The 21,263-nt window shown below is 40.9% G+C and overlaps 1 protein-coding gene and 1 long non-coding RNA gene across 11 annotated transcripts; one reads left to right on the top strand and one right to left on the bottom strand.

Moving 5' to 3' along the window:
• Window positions 1-912: 912 nt before the first annotated feature.
• On the bottom strand, window positions 913-5,643 carry LOC129810999 (uncharacterized). 4 transcript variants are annotated; one of them, XR_008752821.1, is made up of 5 exons: window positions 3,887-5,643; window positions 3,603-3,783; window positions 3,338-3,443; window positions 3,039-3,251; window positions 913-2,926 (listed from the first exon to the last, which is right to left on the bottom strand). It is a non-coding gene; the product is annotated as an uncharacterized LOC129810999 (long non-coding RNA). The 4 variants fall into 4 exon arrangements; XR_008752823.1 differs by having other exon boundaries at window positions 914-1,170; window positions 1,250-2,926; window positions 3,603-5,643; XR_008752824.1 differs by having other exon boundaries at window positions 915-2,085; window positions 2,749-2,926; window positions 3,603-5,643.
• A 138-nt stretch (window positions 5,644-5,781) lies between these two features.
• Window positions 5,782-20,083, top strand: LOC129810996 (ELAV-like protein 1-B). Of its 7 annotated transcripts, none has more exons than XM_055862059.1 (8): window positions 5,782-5,995; window positions 9,710-9,769; window positions 14,629-14,706; window positions 14,890-15,088; window positions 16,666-16,769; window positions 17,459-17,612; window positions 17,791-18,016; window positions 18,250-20,083. In XM_055862059.1, exons 2-8 carry the CDS (start codon window positions 9,734-9,736, stop codon window positions 18,575-18,577), a joined length of 1,125 nt encoding a protein of 374 aa, XP_055718034.1. In that variant the 5' UTR covers window positions 5,782-5,995; window positions 9,710-9,733; the 3' UTR covers window positions 18,578-20,083. The 7 variants fall into 7 exon arrangements, with proteins under 7 accessions (XP_055718034.1, XP_055718037.1, XP_055718033.1 ...); XM_055862062.1 differs by having other exon boundaries at window positions 5,782-6,042; window positions 14,890-15,064; XM_055862058.1 differs by having other exon boundaries at window positions 5,782-6,042.
• Window positions 20,084-21,263: the final 1,180 nt, after the last annotated feature.

Raw genomic sequence — 21,263 nt, 5'->3', positions numbered from 1 at the left:
AGAGTTCCTGTGGCTCTTTGTAGGCTTCCCCAGTGGCTCTTCATCTCCTGCACCAGGATCCTATCTTCCTCCTGCAGTCTGTTCACCAGCATTTGATGGCAAGATTTCTGTTGCCTTTGAGATGTAAGCTCACAGAGGTATATAACAGTACAACAGCAATGATTGCAGCCTACACTGAAGGTAGATAGAAACCTTCTGCAATCATACACTTACTGTTGCCAAGTCTCTCCTATGACCACACAAAGTTGTCAGTATTGAGCAGCTCATCCACTGTGGGGAGCCTAAACTCTGCCTGCTGCTCGTGAAGTTGAACAATGGCAGCTGTCAAGGCCTTCTTGTCCTCAACAATTTCTCAGAATCTGATGTCTCCTCTTGTTACCGTCTGAATAATAAGGGGTGATTAGACGGACTGTAGCTTTAACCAATAAAGATCGAGTGGGTGAGGTATATGGCCAATATACCACGTCTAAGGGCTGTTCTAAAGTACGACCCAACACGGAGTGCCTGGATACACCCTTTAGCCGTGGTATATTGGCCATATACCACAAACCCCCAAGGTGCTTTATTGCCATTATAAACTAGTTACCAACGTTTTGTCACACCCGTGGTATACGGCCGTCAGCCAATCAACATGCAGTGCTCGAACCAACCAGTTTATAATCAGATATATTACATGACTATAAGTTATAGAGCTACTATAGAGACACAGAGTACAAAGCATTCAACAAATTTCGAAAGAATTTGTTGTCATATAAGTTATAACATTTTACAAGACATGCAGAGTTATGGCTCACAAGATACTCTGTTGTTTATGGTCATGTAATTTCTCAGTTTACTGAAATGTTTTACATTACATAACAAACATGCCTTCACTGACATCAATGTAATTATGTTACGCGGAGTGGAACCCAACAGCAGACTCAGACGAGGAGACTGGGATGAAGTAACCAATGTATTTATTGAAACACAGGGGGAAGATGGAGTGCAGGTCAGGGGAAGCTCGGGCGGGTTGCTGGAAACCAGGTGCGGAGGCTGAGGCTGGAGCGAGAGGGGTTGAGACAGGGTAAGCAGGTCCGGAGGGGAATCCAAAGGAGTAGTAGAGTGGGGTATCCAGGACAGAATAACGAGACGTGGGACTGGAGACAGGGACCAGAGTAAGAGCGAGCAGAACTGTAGCGGAGAAGAAAACAGTGTCAGTCAAGGATAACAGGATCTGAATAGTAACAAACGGCTAGAACCGTAGACTGACTGAGCAGAGATTACGATCTGGCAGCGTGGAAGTAGCAGGGCTGAGTATTTGTAGAGGTCTTGATTATGGAACAGGTGGCAGCTGGTGGGGATCTGCTCTGACTGCAGCACACCTGTCTCCGCCCACACAATCACACACACACAGAGAGAGAGAGAGAGCGGGGGAGAGGGAGAGAGTACTGGGGGAGTGGCGGTAGGTCAAGGAGACACAGGATGAGCAGTAGAGGGCGTTGCAGGAGCAGATGTGACACATTTTGAAATTGAGAGAGAGAAACATCCACTGCTGCACCTCAGCAACCCACTCATGAAGCACAGCGTCGTTGATGTCCTGCTCGACTTCCTCTCTGGATGTGTTGCCAGAGACTAATTACGGCCTCCCCATTTGAGCTATAATGCCTTAATGAACAAATAAATGTTTTAAATAATGTATTCATTCTATTTAAAAAGGCATTACAATATCCTTTCTGCATAACACAAAAACAGTCCTGAAAGAAAACAATTACCTCACAAGACCATTCATGCGCCTTCGCATGCATAAAGCAGAGGAGAGAGTGCATTGTCTGGGCATGCCTGAACAATGTTCTGCAAATATGGCCAGTATTTGCATGTAACATTGCAGCAGAAGAAGCCCACCGTGCCAACAGAACACAACTCCTTCTGCAAGTACACTAAGTAGGCATATACCTCGCCTCTGTACATGTTGGGGGCCTTGAGGAAAACGCTGTGTCGGCAAACTACTATCTCAAGGCCCTCCTCATCTACTTTGGCAGATGATTTTCCTGACGTCTCTTTGGCCGCTGTCCACTCTGATGTGCCACACACTCCTTTGACTGGCATCTACAACATAAGAAATCACAGTGTAGTGCAGAGATTAACTTAAAATAAACAAGTTCTAAACTGGGTGACATGAAAGCTATATTATAGAAACTGTGTAATAGAAAAATGACATGCGTGGTCTTTTTATGGACATGTCTTTCGCCAGGAAGACACCGTCGTAGAAGTCCTTCTCAGCACCAAATAGAGTCAGGCTGCAAGATTACATCACAAAATTATACATCAAACCAAACCACCAAGGGGTGGCAGGTAGCCTAGAAGTTAGAGAGGGGTTGCTGGTTCAAATCCCAGACATCCGACAGTGTTGCTCCAACCTCTGTGTGTGTGTGTGTGTGTGTGTGTGTGTGTGTGTGTGTGTGCGTGTGTGTGTGTGTGTGTGTGTGTGTGTGTGTGTGTGTGTGTGTGTGTGTGTGTGTGTGTGTGTGTGTGTGTGTGTGCGTGCGTGTGTGAGGAGTTGGGATAAAGAACAAAACGTCACCGTTCCACAATTTTTCTTCATGGAAAATGACCTTCTACTTGACAATTAATCTTCTTCTAAAAAGAAGACCAACTGCAATATAACATCCCAAACATATACTTCATACTAAAAAGACGACCAGCATGCACTTTAAGAAGGCATAATTATACCCTGAACAAAACATCAACACATAAGTAGGTAGTACAAACCCTGAGGTGTTCTGGAAGCGGTATTGCTTACAATTCCCACCCACTGATATAGCATGCATCTCCTGTGAGCAGGCAGGACAATGGAGGAGGTCGCTTCCACAAAGCTTGGTTATTTCCAAACGCCCTACGTCCACTCGAGGAATGCCTTCTGGAATGTGCCGCCACATATCTTTCCACTCTAATCGCATGCACAACATACAGAGGTATAAGGGCCAATTTTTATATTAGGAACAAATATTAAACACAAATTAATTAAAAGTATAATTTGATTAGTATATACACACACTTACCCTGCCAAAGTGCTTTGTTCTTCCGTCAAGCATTCCCACAAAGGCATGTGGGACCAACACCTTCAAAGGACTTGAAGAGGTCTACTGTGAAGATGGTCTGGTGAGTCACGGTGGCTGGCAAGTAGCCACTCTTTACAAGTTCGTCCAGCCCCACTCTCCAACGTCTCAGACACCCGGAGCAGTTCATATCAGGAAGGGACAGTTTGTAGCGCCCTGAGTCAGGAGTAATTATTAGGAAGTAATTAATTACATTCTTTAAAAACATGTGAATAGAAGTAAAGTCCTTAAAAACCACATACTATCATTTATTCCAATCAGGATGACTGCTTGCAACTTGTCACTGTCAGGGCGCTGGGAAGTGGGGGAAAACACACTGCTGTGGCATAGCTATGGGCAAAAGACAAACTAGAAACGAAAATGTAACACAAAAGAATCACAAATAAATTGTTAATTATCTTTGGACTGTAGATACTGATGATTTGAAAATTGTGCAGCATGACTAAAAAGTGGGTATCGAAGGTGCTATCAGATTTAATTTGAAACACTTAAAAAATAAACACACACCTTGCTCCTGGAAGGTAAGGGACCCCTCATCATCCTGATGAATTAATGTTGGTTGGGGACAAGGGGCAATAAAACCCTTCAAACTGACACTGGCCCAATAAAGTACCTTCAGCAGAGAGCATGCTGTCAACCATTGTCTCTCTCTTTTCCCATCACGTTTGTGCGCACAGGGTCTGCCTCTCTGCCCAAAATGTAATGACAGAATTGATGAAAAGAATAACTTGGCTGTATGAACTTTTTAAAAGTTTGGCATGGCATATGTTTGGCATTCTAGCATACTGTACCTGTATCTTGTGGGGATAGGTGCAAGAGCATGGATACTGCAGGAGGATGGGTACTGATACTGAAAACTATTAAATAAAAATTGTGTTATTTATATAATGTAACTTAAAGGCATTAGTATAACGGTGTTTTATGGGTGAAGAGATACGAATCCACTATGACAGATATATGTCATCAAATTTTGATATGAACTGTAGGTCATTATATTAGATACATATGTCATTCAATTACAAGTGTATCACAATGTGGTTTTAATGTACATTAGCTGTGGTTCCTCTTATTTTGGTAGTAATATAATATTTTATTTTTATTTTTAATACATACCTAAGAGTTCATGCCTGCAAGACAGAGGCTTAGGTTACAGTCAATCGGTCTGAGCATTTGAACATTTTATATCACTGCTTTGTATTTAATACCACATTGAAATAAAAGCCAGTGAGCCAGCAAAAAAATTGTTAGTATTTTGCAACAGCATTTAGTAGTAGTTAGAAATGTCCTAACTGCTGCCTGACAAGTTGAACGACGCTAGCCTTGATGAGGCCCTTACTCTTTTGGGGTTGTTGTGTGTAGTGTGATTTCCTCAGGGTCAAGCGACCTGGTTTTACGCCTACCTCATGTCAATAGCCCCTCCTACCATTTGCTAATCTGATGCGCAGAGTAGGATAGTGCATGAGGGTCAAAAGCATGTCCTGTTAAAGCTTGAAGAATTTGCTATAGAGAAGCACGGGTTGTGTTTTCTGAACCGAGGGACTAGTGTAACGATCCTAGCCTTGATAAGTCTGTTAAGAAATACCCCAAGGGAGATCTCGCTCTTGGAATCTCCCTTGGAGTTTCTTTAGGGCAGGGTTTCTTAAACACATTTTTGTTTTAACCCTTATTGGTTCAATAAGTCAACAAGGAAAAGGTTTCATTATTGTGGGGAAATGTGCATTTTCTTATTGTGGGATTGCATTATATTGTGCAAAAGCAAAAGGCAAAGCCTCCACAGTTAACACTAAAATGTTTTTGTTATTGATCTGCTTTAATTCACTCAAATTTTAGGTGTGAGCAATCCTGGTATTATTATTTATGAACTATATTTGTATATTCACATTTGCACAATTGATATACAGGCAGCAAAAAGAGACTTAGTTTACAGTTTTAAATGTGCAGACACCAGTATAACTATGGAATCAGTTATTTGGGACACATACAGGCCATAAATAAACTAGCTACAGTACACCATCAAAGATCTAATTAAAATAGTTAATTCTGTTTATTATATGGTATGTCTTATATGCAGAGTAATTTCTTATTTTAAGTTGGGTGAAGTATTCAACACAACCACTGAGGTGTAATAAGAACGAACACAACACTATCAGTTCCGGTACAAATGATGAAACGGTCAGTTCCGGTACTACGGAATCATGGGAGATTGAGTTTCACAGTCCGTCACTCATAACCCGCCACTTTTAAATCATGAAATAAATAACGCAATAATTCACAAAAAAATATTTCCATGTGCTTAAACAATTGATATTATTGATTGTCTTTTTACATAATTAATAACAGCGAGTAGCTAGCTAAAAAGCCCCAATGTTCACTTTGAACCAGAAAGCTAACGTTAGCATACAAGATACGGTTGGCCAGAGTGAATAAATATCACTTGTCTACAAGGCGAACCAATACGCGTAACTGGTTAAAATAAAAGAAGAGTTTAGAGTTATACGGGTCGAAATACAGAAAATGCTATATTACGGCTCAATTCTTGTCCGATGACGAACCTTGCTTTCTAACAGTAAAATAGCTAGCTACATCCAAGTAAGCAGTTATGTTTATTTGTACTAATAGCACAAACTTGCATCAAGTTTAAAGAAATTCAGAAGGGGCGTGGCATCAGAGGTCTTTGGTGTTATAGTTGTGAGCGAGATGCGTCATGAGTGTGTTCTATTAATTAGTACATAAAAAACATAGTGCTTATTTGTACATAGTTAATGAGAGACTGGGTTGCAACCACACGACTGCGCGTGTTACCGCCACCGGTGTTTAATTTTTGTTGGACGGAAGAGAAAAAAAATAGCTGGCTAGCTTGGTCGCCGCCGATTTGTTTCTAAATTGGTTTCCGCGTACAGGTCAGTTTTTCGGCCTATTATTAATCACAGGAGTAGCGGTAAAGCAGGTACGTTAATCCAATGACAATGTATTTAGTGAACTAGTTATCTTTCCCATTCGTGCACAGTGTAACTAGCTAGTAAGTTAAGTAGGTAACGTTCCCTAACTATGTATGTGCAATGCGGTCCAGACAAACCGGCCTAGTAGTGGCTAGCGAATGCTACTATGCCTTTATTTACTAACGTTACCTAAATAGCAAACTATCTATTTACTTCCTACCGTCTCGTATTGTCTGCGGTGTTTACTAATGCAAGACACATGGGTTATAAACATATGCCAAACTTGCATTGATAGTTGGCTAATAGTGTTAGCCAAAGGTTAATAATAGGGAAACGAATATTTTTTTGAAGTTAATGACTTAAGTAGACTAAGCAGTTCCCGCATGATTGGTGTCTGTGGGAGCCACCCTGGTCATTACGTAGACACACTTTTCAATGGTAAACTGCCTGAGTGAACAATTTATTTATCGACCATCATTGGTGTTAGTTAGCTACTGCGTATTGCCAAAGATAGTCAGCTAACGTTAACGTTACGTCTTAACGTTATCTGGCTGGCGAGTCCATTTCGTCGTCGCGTGGTCCAAAGCTGTCATGCCCAGGAAGTGTGCTGCCAATACTGGCTAACGTTAGCTAGTTAGTAAAATTAACGACGTTACCACATGCAATTTGAGCATATATCGCGCCAAATATAGCAATAAACCCGTCTTTGATCGAGCTCATTGGCTCCCAAATATGCCTGCCCTGCCTGCAACGATCGTCATTTACTGCCGTTACGCCGGGTATGTACTTCCAAAAATAGTCTACATAAAAATGTAGATGTATTTTTTTTTTTACCTCTTCCAGTCAAAAACAATACATACAAAAAAATCTGTTGTGCATTTTTATTTAGATTTTTTGGGGAAGTACATACCGGGAGTAACGGCAGTAAATTACAATAGTTGCAGGCATATTTGGTGAATAACGGAAATATTTTGACATAAGGCTTGTAGAGCTGGTGAAGGGTAGTTTGAATCAAGATAGACCACAGCCTGTCGTTTCTAATGGGAACAAACGAGCCCGTTTTTCAGTCACTCTGGATATCTACTCCGATTGTAGAGCACTCATTTGAGTGTGCCAGAGCGCAGAATAACTGACGAATTAACAAACGCTCAACACCCGTTGAATATGTCGGTGTCAGTAAACGTCCACAGCTTAACCAGCTCTAATAGGGTCAGTGAAGTGTTCTCTCATTTGTGTCTGGAAGTAGCTAGCAAGCTAGCCAACATTAGCTTGGGTACTTGACTGCCGTTGTGAGGTCAGAATGCTCGAATCAACCATACTCTTCAGCCAGAGCCTCCCGTGTGGGCTCTGAACGCTCCGAGAGTGAAACGCTCTGAATTTACGAATGGACAATCTGGCAACACTCTATTCAGAGCTTGCCAGATTGTTCATAAATTCAGAGCGTTTAGCTCACGGAGCGGTCAGTGCACACTGGAGGCTCTGGCTGAGGAGCAGTGTTGATCTGATCGTTCTGACCTCACAATGGCAGTCAAGTATCCAAGCTTACATTGGCTAGCTTGCTATTTATTTCCAGACATAAAATGAGAGAACACTTCACTCATACCATTTTACTCGCTCAAGTAGAGCTGGTTAGGCTGTTTTCAGGTTATCCAGATCGTTGGTGACTAACTGCTGCTGGCAACAATTTAATATATATAGTTTTTTACTGACACTGGTCATATTCAGCTGGTGTTGCACATTTGTAGATTCATCAGTTTTTCTGCACTCTGGCACTGTCATGCATTGCATATTTATGTTAAGGAATGCCTACTCTGAAGTGTGCATTTGCAATAACTCATTTCGCCTTTGCCGTCCTAAACAACGCAATTTTTAAAAGCTTAGTCCACTGTAAATAACAGATTATAGTTTTGGGAACATAAAACTGTATTAAGATACAGTTGAAGTCGGCTTTTTACATACACCTAGGTTGGAGTCATTAAAACTCGTTTTTCAACCACTCCACAAATTTCTTGTTAACAAACTATAGTTTTGGCAAGTCGGTTCGGACAAGTACTTTGAACGACAAGTATTTTTTCCAACAATTGTTTAGACAGATTACTTCACTTATAATTCACTGTATTACAATTCCAGTGGGTCCGAAGTTTACATACACTAAGTTGACTGTGCCTCTAAACAGCTTGGAAAATTCCAGAAAACGATATCATGGCTTTAGAACAGGGGTGTCAAACTCATTCCACGGAGGGCCTAGTGTCTGCAGGTTTTTGGTTTTTCCTTTCAATAAAGCCCTAGACAACCAGGTGTGGGGAGTTCCTAACTAATTAGTGATGTTAATTCATCAATCAAGTACAAGGGAGGAGCGAAAACCCGCAGACACTCGGCCCCCCGTGGAATGAGTTTGACACCTGTGCTTTAGAAGCTTCAGATATGCTAATTGACATAATTTGAGTCAATTGAAGGTGTTCCTGTGGATGCATTTCAAGGCCTACCTTCAAACTCAGTGCCTCTTTGCTTGACATAATGGGAAAATCAAAAGAAATCAGCCAAGACCTCAGATTTTTTTTTAAAGACCTCCACAATGGTGGAGGTTCGTCTTTTAGGCGCAATTTCCAAACGTCAGAAGGTACCACGTTCATCTGTACAAACAACAGTACGCAAGTATAAACACCATGGGACCATGCATCCATCATACCGCTCAGGGGGTGCTTTGCTGCAGGAGGGACTGGTGCACTTCACAAAATAGATGGCATCATGAGGAAGTAAAATTATGGAGATATATTGAAGCAACATCTCAAGACATCAGTCAGGAAGTTAATTAAAGCTTGGTCGCAAATTGATCTTTCCAATGGACAATGACCGTAAGCATACTTCCAAAGTTGTGGCAAAATGGCTTAAGGACAACAAAGTCAAGGTATTGGAGTGGCCATCACAAAGCCCTGACCTCAATCCCATAGAAAATTTGTGGGCAGAACTTAAGAAGTGTGTGCGAACAAGGAGGCCTACAAACCTGACTCCGTTACACCACCTCTGTCAGGAGTGATGTGCCAAAATTCACCCAATGTATTGTGGGAAGCTTGTGGAAGGCTACCAGAAACGTTTGACCCAAGTTAAACAATTTAAAGGCAATGTTACCAAATATAAATTGAGTGTATGTAAACTTCTGACCCACTGGGAATGTGATGAAAGAAATAAAAGCTAAAGTAAATAATTCTCTCTACTATTATTCGGACATTTCACATTGTTAAAATAAAGTGGTTATCCTAACTGACTTAAGATGGAATTTTTACTAGGATTAAATGTCAAGAATTGTGAAAAACTGAGTTTAAATGTATTTGGCTAAGGTGTATGTAAACTTCTGACTTTAACTGTAAATGTTTCATCGATGAGAGAATTTGGTGAATGTTGGCCAAAATCCCATCTTCTCCCGCTACCGACTAGTCGGCTTCCTCTCTACCATATTTGGTAGTGAGTGGAAACGCCAAGTGGATTCTTCACAGATATTTCAATAGATGTATAAATGTCTCATTGTTCTATCGGTGCTTGAATGGTCGCTTTCTGGGCAGAAAGTAGATCTCGTCATATTCATCCTCTCCTTTGCCAAGATACTGGTTTAGCTAGGACCCCCTCCGCCTGACTTGTTTATGTTCATTTGTAGCAAACTGTTACTTTTTATTTCAGCATCTGCATTTGTGAATCATCTACATGGCAGTCAGAAGGGGACACATCAGATACCTCAAAGTGAGTGGCTCTGTCAAATGTTCTTGAAAGTTATTTTGTAACTATCCCAGTGGGCAAAACCAGGTTGAAAAGACGTCTTATTCTGGTTGAAAAGGGACATGTTTTTTTTCAAGTCTTTTTACCGACCAGAATATGACACGTTTTTCTGGCCAACCAAACAACCAGTTGGGCATAATTGTGACATTTATTCTGACCAAATGGTCATAATTCTGATTACTATGTAGCCTACTGGTCATAGTTAAGATCTCTTCATAAACTGGTAATGACCACCTGACTACAGCTTATTACCTACTGTAAAAAGTATTTTGGAGGATAAAGTTGGATACTGAAAACATTGTTCATTATATTTCTATGTATTTATTTTCCAATTAAAGTTGGAATCTGAAACATATATTCTTACATTTTAAAATAGATCACGCAATGGCAAAAACAAATCTAAAAATGTTTAACAATTGCACATCTGCATACAGTAATTGTTTAATAATTCACCCACAGGCATTACACGCATAGAAATACTGGGACAGAGTATATAAACTCCCATAGTTTTATTTTATTAATGATTAAGAGTGGTGTGGTGGGGTAGATCCTCATCAAGGACCTCTGAGCACAGAAGGTGAACTGGAGCGTGGTGGCCCTCTTGAAGAGTGGTGTGATGGGTCAGACCTGCAGTGAAGAGAATTGGCACATTACAACTTTATCAGTCTGAGATTTGAAACGGACATTCCTGAAGAAACTTTGTGGACTCAGCTGGCTAAAAGTTTGGCAGTTATAGCTTAGAGGGGCGGCAGGTAGCCTAGTGGTTACAGCGTTGGGCCAGTAATCGTATGCGTATATATTAGTCCAATTTAAGATGCACTCCTTTTCTCCAACCCTTACATCTTGTATAGTTTGACAGGAAGACGAAGTGATGGTGTGTTAACCCTTCTTTCTCCCTTAAATTGGCCTGACCTCAACCCCCTTGATGGCTAATCCAAAGCTCTCCACCCGTATCATCTATAGCAATCCTGTGACTGCCTCCCCTCTACCCAGCACATTTCAAATCCATCTGGCTCCTACAGATAACCATTAACTTCTGATGTAAAAACCAGTCTCTATCACTCCTCAGATACTATAGTATTACTTCTGATGTATCATGTCTCTAGTATAACAATGTTCCAAGTTTAACCCAGAATCTAACAGTCCCCCGTTTGGAACATTTAACTCAGTACTGTTCAACATTACATACAATTGGAAATTACTTAAATGGACAAATAAAAATAAAACATGATTAACATTCCCAGTTATGCTTATGACCGCTGGTCTATATGCACACTCTTCATCACACAACAGAATGCCTTTCCAGCTGAAGTTGTTGGCTTCCTCTGCTTCAGCTGGAGCTGCTTTTAGTTTCTCCACTTTCTCCCTCTGATTCCTAAGAGTGATGGCACAAAACTTGCAAAGCAACGAGAAACACAAAACATAACACTATTAACAATGTGGTAAGCTATGCGTAATTATATATGCATGATACCCAAAGTCTGAGACATGACAATTCCAACTCTCTCTTCACCTGACTCTATGCCTCTAGAATACTTTTCTGCTGGATTCCACAAAAATGAAAGCCCTAAAAAGCCTCATGTTTTCGCCCAGTCTTCGCCTTTACGGCCCCAGGTTCCGAGAGATGTTTGCAAGCCATGTTTTTTTCCCTTTGTTCCCCATCTCCTCCATTGCCACCTGATAGGCACGTCACCTGACAGGCAAGTGCGTATCCCTAATCTACATCCTCTTGAGGTAACTCAGCACTGTATATGCTTTCACATCAATGCCTTCAAAATGTTGTTGAGAGTACAATTACCCCCAACATCTATCCTTTCATATGATGCATTAACCAAAAAAAGCAGCTAACCCAACTATGATGTCAAAGTAGCTCCCAGACCCAACCCATCTGCATGTCTACAGTGGAATCTAGTCTCTCTCGCTCCGCTTCCTCTGTCATGGCGTCTTCAAGCTCACCCATTATGCAGCTGGACCTCACTTCCCGTGAGTACTGTGCACCCACCGAGGAGAGACATGACTATCTTTACTGCTGCAGGTGCTGTGAGGAGTACTGTGTGTGGACCAGATCAACGCTGTCCCAACACCCCGCCTGGTGTATCTTGATGTACACTCACTCTCCGGAATTCAGCCCCTGCCCGTGGTTATCTCCTGCTCCTCGTGCTGCTTTCACCTGAGGACATACACACTGCGACGCATGGGTCATTTCCTGACAACATCGCCTCCCCCCTTATGGCAAGATCACTAGTTTGTGACATTTGAATAACAGCCCCCGTTTCCCATCGGCCTCCCACTTACCAGCTACCCAGCCATGTGACATGGGTCCTCATAAACTGATAACCCTATAATGCTACTAAAGTAACCCCTGCTACTACTAACATGGCCCATGATTATAGCCTCCTTCAATTACTGTTCCCACAGCGACTGCCGTGAGAATAACTACTATATGTAATCTGTCAAGTGTTCGCCGGCTGTTAGAAATTGGGGAAGATTAATGAGTTGGAAGAATATCCAACCTAACAAAACTCTGAGCCACAGGTTTCTTAAAAGTTTACCATGCTGTCTGAAATGCCACCACTATCTCTTCTAGTCTCACCATGATCGGGGGTTATGTAATGTTCAATTTAACTTCATAATAGTCCCTATATTGTGCACGGTTAGCTGTCCTCCCTCTCCTACGAGCTATCTCCTGTAATAATATACATAGTCTCTGGGAATGATACCACATGTATCATGTCTCTAGTATAACAATGTTCCAAGTTTAACCCAGAATCTAACACTATTTAAATAAAGGTTAAATGAAAAATAAATGTCTTCACAAAAGAGCATCTTGCTCATATATACTGAATAGAAAATTTAAAAAAATAAATAATAGAAACGCAACATGCAACAATTTCAAAGATGTTACAGTTCATATAAGGAAGTTAGTCAATTGAAATAATTTCATTAGGTCCTAATCTATGGATTTCACATGACTGGTAATACAGATATGCGTGACACATCACCTTTGCATAGAGTTGATTAGGCTGTTGCTTGTGGAATGTTGTCCCACTCCTCTTCAATTGCTGTGTGAGTTTGCCAGATATTGTCGGGAACTGGAACACGCTCTTGTACACATCGATCCAGAGCATCCCAAACATGCTCAATGGGTGACATGTCTGGGACATTTTCAGCTTCCAGGAAGTGTGCACAGATCCTTGTGACATGGGGCTGTACATATCATGCTGAAACATGAAGTAATCACGTTTATACACTGAACAAAAATATACGTCAAGTGTTGGTTTCATGAGCTGAAATAAAAGATCCCAGGAATGTTCCATACGTACAAAAAGCTTATTTCTAAATTATTTGGACACATTTGTTTCCATCCTTTTTAGTGATAATTTCTCCTTTGCCAAGATAATCCAACCACCTGACAGGTGTGGCATAAAGAAGCTGATTAAACAGCACGATTGTTACACAGGAGCACATTGGGCTGGGGACAGTAAAACGCCACTGTGCAGTTTTGTCACAACACAATGTCTCAAGTTGAGGGACTGTGCGATTAGCATACTGACTGCAGGAATGTCCACCAGAACTGTTGCCAAATAATTAAATGTTCATTTCTCTACCATAAACCACCTCCACCATTGTTTTTTTTGTGTGAAATTGGCAGTGTAACCAACCGGCCTCCCAACCGCAGAACACATGTAACCACGCCAGCCCAGACCATCCACACCTGGCTTCACCTACGGGATTGTCTCGGACCAGCCACCCGAATAGCTGATGAAACTGGGCGTTTGCACAACCAAAGAATTTCTGCACAAACTGTCAGAAAACGTCTCCGGGAAGCTCATCTGTGTTTTCGTCGTCCTCACCAGGATCTTGACCTGACTGCAGTTTGCAGTGGTAACTGATTTCAGTGGTTAACCTTCGATGGCCACTGGCAAGCTGGAGCAGTATGCTCTTTATGGATGGTTTCAACTGTACCGGGCAGATGGCAGACAACATGTATGGAATCGTGTAGGTGAGCGGTTTGCTCGATGGTGGTGTTATGGTATGGGCAGGCATAAGCTACTGAAAACGAACACGATTGCGTTTTATCGACAGCAATTTGAATGCACAGATAGCGTGACGAGATCCTGAGGCCCATTTTCTTGCCATTCATCCGCCGCCGTTTGCATAATAATGCCACAGCCCCATGTCGCAAGGATCTGCTCATAATTCCCGGAAGCTGACACTGTCCCACCCCCCCCACCCATGACCTGCATACTCACCAGACATGTTACCCATTGAGCATGTTTGGGATGCTTTGGATCGACGTGTACAACAGCGTGTTCCAGCAACCTCATACAGCCATTGAAGGGTAGTGGGACAACATTCCACAAGCCACAATCAACAGCCTGATCAACCATGCAAAATATGTCATGCTGCATGAGGCAGTCATGTGAAATCCATAGATTAGGGCCTAATTTATTTATTTGACTGATTTCCTTATGAACTCTAACGCAGTAAAATCTTTTTAAATTGTTGCTTTTAATATGTTTGTTCAGTGTGGATAATTGGTCAGATTTGAACCAAATATCAACTAAATTAAGATTTCTTGAAAAACACTAATCTGGTTGTGATCTGGTTATAAGACGTCCCGACCAGATTTCAACCAGTAAAATACGTCTATCACGTTGTATGCCCACTGGGATGCATTGTGCTGTTGCGCAGAAGTTTTGGCCTGCATTGTATTATGACTGTTGTGAAATGGACAAGAACTAGGAAAAGGAGTGGAATGGTGTCAAGTGCTCAGTTGTCTGGGTCAAAGGATTGTAAATTAACCAGTTTTTCTCTTGCAGGTGTGTGAGGTACAGAGTTGTCAGGGTGACAACAGAGAGTCACAACGGCATGGAAGTAAGGGTTCAATTAACATAAAGGTAAGTCCACAGATGATTCAACTTTGGCTGTATTTTGAGAAAGCATTCTGTTTTGCATGTCTTATTCTTTTGGAACATGGGCAGCATTCTCTATGATCGGAACTAGTTTACTGTTTATCATCCTTGATGAAGTTGTCTTCGGAATGGCTCACTTACTCTCATCCCATTCTCGTGAAATTATAGCAAGTAGTTTATGATAACGATTACGACGAACACATGGCAGATGAGCCTAAAGATGCCAAAACCAACCTTATCGTCAATTACCTGCCCCAAAACATGAGCCAGGACGAGTTGCGGAGTCTCTTCAGCAGCATCGGCGAGGTGGAGTCTGCCAAACTCATCCGCGATAAAGTGGCAGGTAATCCCTATCACAAAAACCAGAGTGAGTCCAAACCCTTTTCTTTTGACCTCAGTTCATTTACTTTAATCACTCTCCAGAAGGTGGTACATGGCCCTGGCCTTCTGTGTCTGTGCACATGTAGTCCACTACAAAAGTCTGATGTTGAATGTGACATCAAATATTTTTGTTTGACTTTACCAATATTTTCTTTCTTGATTACTAGTCTGTATATTCAATGCATTATTTGTTGGTTACTGTAATTGTATTTTACTTTGTATGCAACTCCTGTGTTTGCTAAAATTATTTTACTAAATGTATTTTGATACTAAGTTTTTTTTAAATTGCAGACTACCTGATTTGGTGTTGGGATCAGGGATAGTATTTTTTTGTTTTTCAACTCCTGTTTTTCTGTGCTATATTTACATCTTGTTACATATGTTCTTTAAACTTTCGTTACTTGACTATCTCTTTTAATGGTGGTCTTTGGGGAGTTTTGTTTATGGTCTTTGCGGTTGTTTTCTTGTTTCATTGGGCATTATGGCTGCTCTATGTTATTAGATTTGGTGATAACTCCATATTGTAAAACCAAGCATTAAATACCTTTTCTTTGGTGACTAGTTATAATGGGTTTCTATTTAGTTTCAAATTTAAAATTGTAACGTGTGAATATTTATTGGAAATAGGGCGTTCAAGTTTTTTTTAAATTAAGTGTTCGATATCAAGGGTCGCATTAGCTTTATGTAAATCTGCATTTTCACAGCGTAGACCATTTAAAATTTAAATAAATAATTTAAAAAAACATTTCACCTGCATTTTATATTGTAATTCAAGTGTTTTACTTGAAGTTAGTCATGCATTTGAACCTACTACTGAAGAAAAACTACACCGGAGGAAAGTACTGGAGAAAAGTCCGCTACACATCAGTGAGTCTGGTGATCCAATGATGAGCAAAGATACTTTATCTGAGTGGAGGTGAGAAATTAAGCTTTGCGTATCGGCCTCAAGGCCCCAAAAGCTCTGACGAAGGCCTTGAGGCCATTACATAAAGCTTAATAAAGAGCAGTGAGACTAGCAAGAGCAGTCTGCGGGTTTCTTCATTTTTCTCATCTTATTCAATTTACTATGCACCTGCAACAAAGATGTCTCAGATGTGCGAGTGCCTTTTGAATCTGAGCGAAGTGCAACTGACGCACCAAATTAGTCCTTTTACATTTGTAATGATTTTGCGCGAACCCTGACTGAAGCCGAGCAGAATTTCCCATTTTTGATCTGTGTTTACTAAATGCAGCAAGATATTTTTTCTGTTTGACCTTTTTCAGAATCCTGCATTAACGTGACCCCTAAATAATTTTGATAGAATACTAACGTTTGAATCTATTGTTATTATATACGGCTGTTCTCCCATCTATTTGAAAAATGTTTTTTAATTTACACTATTTCAATGTGGGTCTTTTTTTCTTGGGCCATATTTTGCAGAAAATGTTTTCCTTTGCAAATGTTTTTGCCAAAATGCATGCATTGTGCTGATATCTCCTGTGGGAGACTGGTATCCAATCTGTAAATATGGACAAACTTTTGTTATTTTATTTTGTTGTTTTTCCCCCCTTTTTTTTCTCCAGGCCACAGTTTAGGGTACGGATTTGTTAACTATGTTAACGCTAGTGATGCAGAAAGGGCTATCAATACCCTCAATGGGCTGAGACTACAGTCTAAAACTATCAAGGTAACGTGCAATCAGGTGTTTTCATGTTTCAACTGATGGATGTGATATGTTTCTCAAGTAGTCCCTGGGCAGTTGAGGGGGAGCCCTCCTGCAAAGTGTCTATTTGCAAAAGCATATAAAGGTATTTGGGTAACATGTCTACTTAAACAATCATGTCATATTTAAATGTTTTTGTTCTATAATTTATCGGTTTTGGAAAGTTTGATTTGAAGCAGTTTGCCTGTGTGGGTAACCTGACATGGTTTTATTTTCGGCACATATTTATACTGAAGCTTATTAATTTTGTTCAGACTACTTTAGTTTTTAATTTAACACTACTGGTTATTGCAGAGTTAGTTTTGCTTGAGTGTGACGTTGTGCCGACTCAAAGCCCTGCATTTCACAATTACATTTATTATAATTTTCCTTTTATAGCTTTTAACTTTTCAAAATGGACCCATTTTTAGAAATTATATTTCCTTAATTTAGTAGCTGCTCACCACTGACAGAATTTTGTGGATTTTAATATTTCTTTTGTTCTTTTGTTTTGCTTTTAAAGTTTACGAGACATTTTGGGAGTTTTTGATTTTGAATCTGATTTTTTTAAAAAACATTTTTGTAATTTTGTCAAATTAATTCCAAAGCATTCTTTTTTTAAATAAATATTTTCTTTAAATTGCACAATGGAAACTGACCTGTCGTCTCATCAGGTGTCCTTCGCCAGGCCGAGCTCTGACGGTATTAAGGATGCCAATCTTTACATTAGTGGGCTGCCCAAGACCATGACACAGAAAGACGTGGAGGATATGTTCACACGCTATGGCCAGATCATCAACTCACGTGTCTTGGTCGATCAGGCCTCAGGTAGGCAGGCACTGGACAAATATTTCTCATTCAGGCTGACTCAATTAAATGAGCACAAGTGATGCCACTCAAGTGGACTTTCCACTCTCCAAATCATAACTATTAGGGCAAAACAATTTTTGGGCATCTGTAGCCTATTCCATTAACGGCTTCTCCATTTCCTCCCCTTGCTTCTCAGGCCTGTCCAGGGGTGTGGCCTTTATCCGCTTTGACAAACGGGCTGAGGCGGAGGACGCCATTAAAGACCTGAATGGGCAGAAACCCCCTGGGGCCTCGGAGCCCATCACAGTGAAGTTTGCTGCCAACCCCAACCAGGCCAAGAACTCCCAAGTCATCAACCAACTCAACCACAACCAGGGTCGGCGCTTTGGGGGCCCAGTACACCACCAGGCCCAGAGATTCAGGTGAGTGGCCGACTGCGCTACACAATGCTTATCAGTGCCCGGTTGTTAGCAAGGGTATTTTTGTGATCTCGGGGAGTTGAGACTAGAACCCCAGACAACCTAGACCCCTGAATTGTTCGTGATTTATATTCTGTATTTCCTTGGTCATCAGGCTTGCACCTTGTTTGTGGGTTATTTTAAACCGGCATCTATGAAGTAGTATTTGAAGAACCGTTGTTCTGTGCCCCTGGCAGGTTCTCTCCGATGAGTGTAGACCACATGAGCAGCATGTCTACGGTCAGCGCTGAAGGGAACTCCACGGCCGGCTGGTGTATCTTCATTTACAACCTGGGCCAGGACGCTGACGAGGGCATCCTGTGGCAGATGTTCGGGCCCTTCGGAGCCGTCACCAACGTCAAGGTCATCCGCGACTTCAACACCAATAAGTGCAAAGGCTTCGGCTTCGTCACCATGACCAACTACGAGGAGGCGGCCATGGCCATCGCCAGCCTCAACGGTTACCGGCTTGGAGACAAGATACTGCAGGTTTCCTTCAAAACCAGCAAGGGGGGTCACAAGTAAACCGAAAAGGGTGAAGGGGTACTTGTTTTCCATACTTATTCCATACAATAATAGAGGAGTGGGGGGGGGGACTAAATGAGATTGGAAAGGCTACACATTTGTTCTTGCAAGGGGACATCTCCTTGGTTCTTGTAATATAATTTCTAGGCTAACTATCACTTAATTCTTTCTTAGTTAGTAGAAAAGTAGTGTCTTCTTGCTGTGACATAAAATTAACCTACGCCATTGTTTTTTTGTTGCTGGGCACGGGGAGGGGTTCTGAAGTTTGCAGAAAGGTTGTTGTCCAATTCTTGTGGCTTTTGTGTGTCTGTGTGCCACATACATGGTTGACGGTGACAATACAAAATCCTGCCATGTCTAATGGTTTGATTCCTACCTGCTTGTATTTTCTCAATATTTTACGTAGCCATTTTATCATGATCAGTAGTTCTGATCCGTGCTAGGCCTTTCTACACGTGCTAGGTCTTTCTACGCTAAGTCTTTCTACACTTATATTCTGTAATTTTTAACAAACGTCCTTTGCTAAATCGACACCAGAGTATTAGATCAAGCATGCCCTTCTCGATGTGGAAGTGGGCATGTGATGGCAGTGCATTTTATTTTTATTTTGATATTTTTTTTGAAATCGAAAAGGTTTGAGAAAAGATTGCTATTTAATGAGCGACCAAAGAGGGACAACTGGGTTGGGAAAAAGTGTGTGTATATATTTCTTTTTTTCCCCCATCATGCCCTGTGACATCTTTTAATATCTGAAATGTAAAAGAAACCTCAAAGGTTTAAATGATTCAGTTGATTAGAAGATACTCTTCTGTCAACTGTAATTTTGATACAGTGCTTTGTTTCTTTCTGATATAATTGAGTATGAAAGCTGTACTTAGTCCTATGTTTTTATTTTATTGAAACTGCCTTTCATTGTCAACTTGTTTCCCGTGATCTTTTTTTAGTCTTTCCAGTAACATTTTTGTAGTGGAAATTTTTGTTTGATCCTGTTTTTTTAAAAGTTACACCTTGCTTTTAATTTGGGTCATTGAATTTGAAAGTTACATAAACATGACTAAATACCATTGGCTTCAGTATGTGTCCATAATTTACCTCTTAATTTGAATTGGAAAGCCCTGTCTGGGCATACCCTGCTTGGTTCAGTTCATTTGAATTGGAAAGCCCTGTCTGGGCATACCCTGCTTGGTTCAGTTCATTTGAATTGGAAAGCCCTGTCTGGGCATACCTTGCTTGGTTCAGTTAATTTGAATTGGAAAGCCCTGTCTGGGCATACCCTGCTTGGTTCAGTTAATTTGAAACTAATCAAGGTACTGCAGGAGGTTGTTTATGGGGTTTCTTGTATGCTATTATTTCCTCACGAGGCCAAATGATGGGGTCCTGGAAGGGGAGCTCAGAAAAAATGTATGTTTTGGTCTTTCGCTGAGGAATGAAACCTTTTTGGTAACAGCTGATAATATCCCCATTCTCAAATAATAAAACACTTCTCCATGTGAGAAGTTAAAGCTATTTGTTTTATTCTGGTTCTAGTTGCCTTCATTTTACCCTGAAACACACCCTCATGGACTTGACTGGCTGCGACAGACTAAGACTGCCCAGGCTTTGTGTGGGTGTTCAGCTTCTGGAAGGATCTGAGATGTACTGCACTGACCAGATGGACAAAACCTCTAAATTACACAGCAAACACAGCTATTTTTGGTGGCATCTTCTGATAAGGTTTGGGCTTTTTTTTTTTATGGAAACCTTATCCAGTATCGATGGCCACAAAACAAAACACTCCTGTGTTGAATGCTAAGTAATATGATGTAGCTGATTAAAAATCCATACTGTACCCTGATGAATTTTGATACATCAAAGGGTCTAGCTAGCTTTCATTTCTATAGTAGATCTGAAAAGCTCAATACCCAAGATTAGTTCACACAGTGCTGTTTGAGAGAACCAGAACCTGCCGAAAACCCAAGAAGGTTGAGTTGTGGAAAAACCTTTGACACTAAGCAATCCTATATCAAGGGCTCACACATTTCTATTAAAACATTGATAATCCATATTTTTACTTATTCTATTGACCAAATTCCCATCAGATCCAACAAAATTGGCTGCATAGTGCCTCTGCCAAATTAGTCTACATTTAAGATGATAAAGTGCAAATGTTTATTTTCCACATCTCGACATTGTTTGCCAACTGTAATAAACTGCCTGGCGTGGAATTGTTGAATTCCTTATTACAAGTCTGTTTAAAAAAAAAAATGGCCATAAAAATAGATTCCAGGAGATTTTGTCAATTTGACCCAGATAGAGGCTGGGAGCATCAAAGTCCATTTTACAACTTTATCTACAGGAAGGCTTGTATGTGATTATAGCACAGGATGCCTTTTGCGTAGTAGGTCACAAAGTGCCAGCCTGCTAGACTTACAAATGGCTTGTGTATTCAACATCTCAGTGTGTGTTGTTGGAGGAACAGAGGGCTTGAATTGAGGGCTGCCGTTAAATTGCCTTCCTCCCTCCGCCTATAAACGGCTGTACACATGACCTGAAAATTTGTCATCCAGTGTGACCTAATTTAGCTACCAGGCAGTGGCATGCACCTCTCCTGCTCTTTAACCCTGACCAGACCAACAGTTGGTGATTATACTGATCCAATTTAAAGAAAAGTCTATTTTAGACTATGTTAATGCACTGTTTGAGTCTA

The sequence above is a fragment of the Salvelinus fontinalis genome, chromosome 14, assembly GCF_029448725.1.
Source record: "Salvelinus fontinalis isolate EN_2023a chromosome 14, ASM2944872v1, whole genome shotgun sequence".
Classification (NCBI taxonomy): domain Eukaryota; kingdom Metazoa; phylum Chordata; class Actinopteri; order Salmoniformes; family Salmonidae; genus Salvelinus; species Salvelinus fontinalis.
This window is presented reverse-complemented; position numbering and strand designations above follow the sequence as displayed.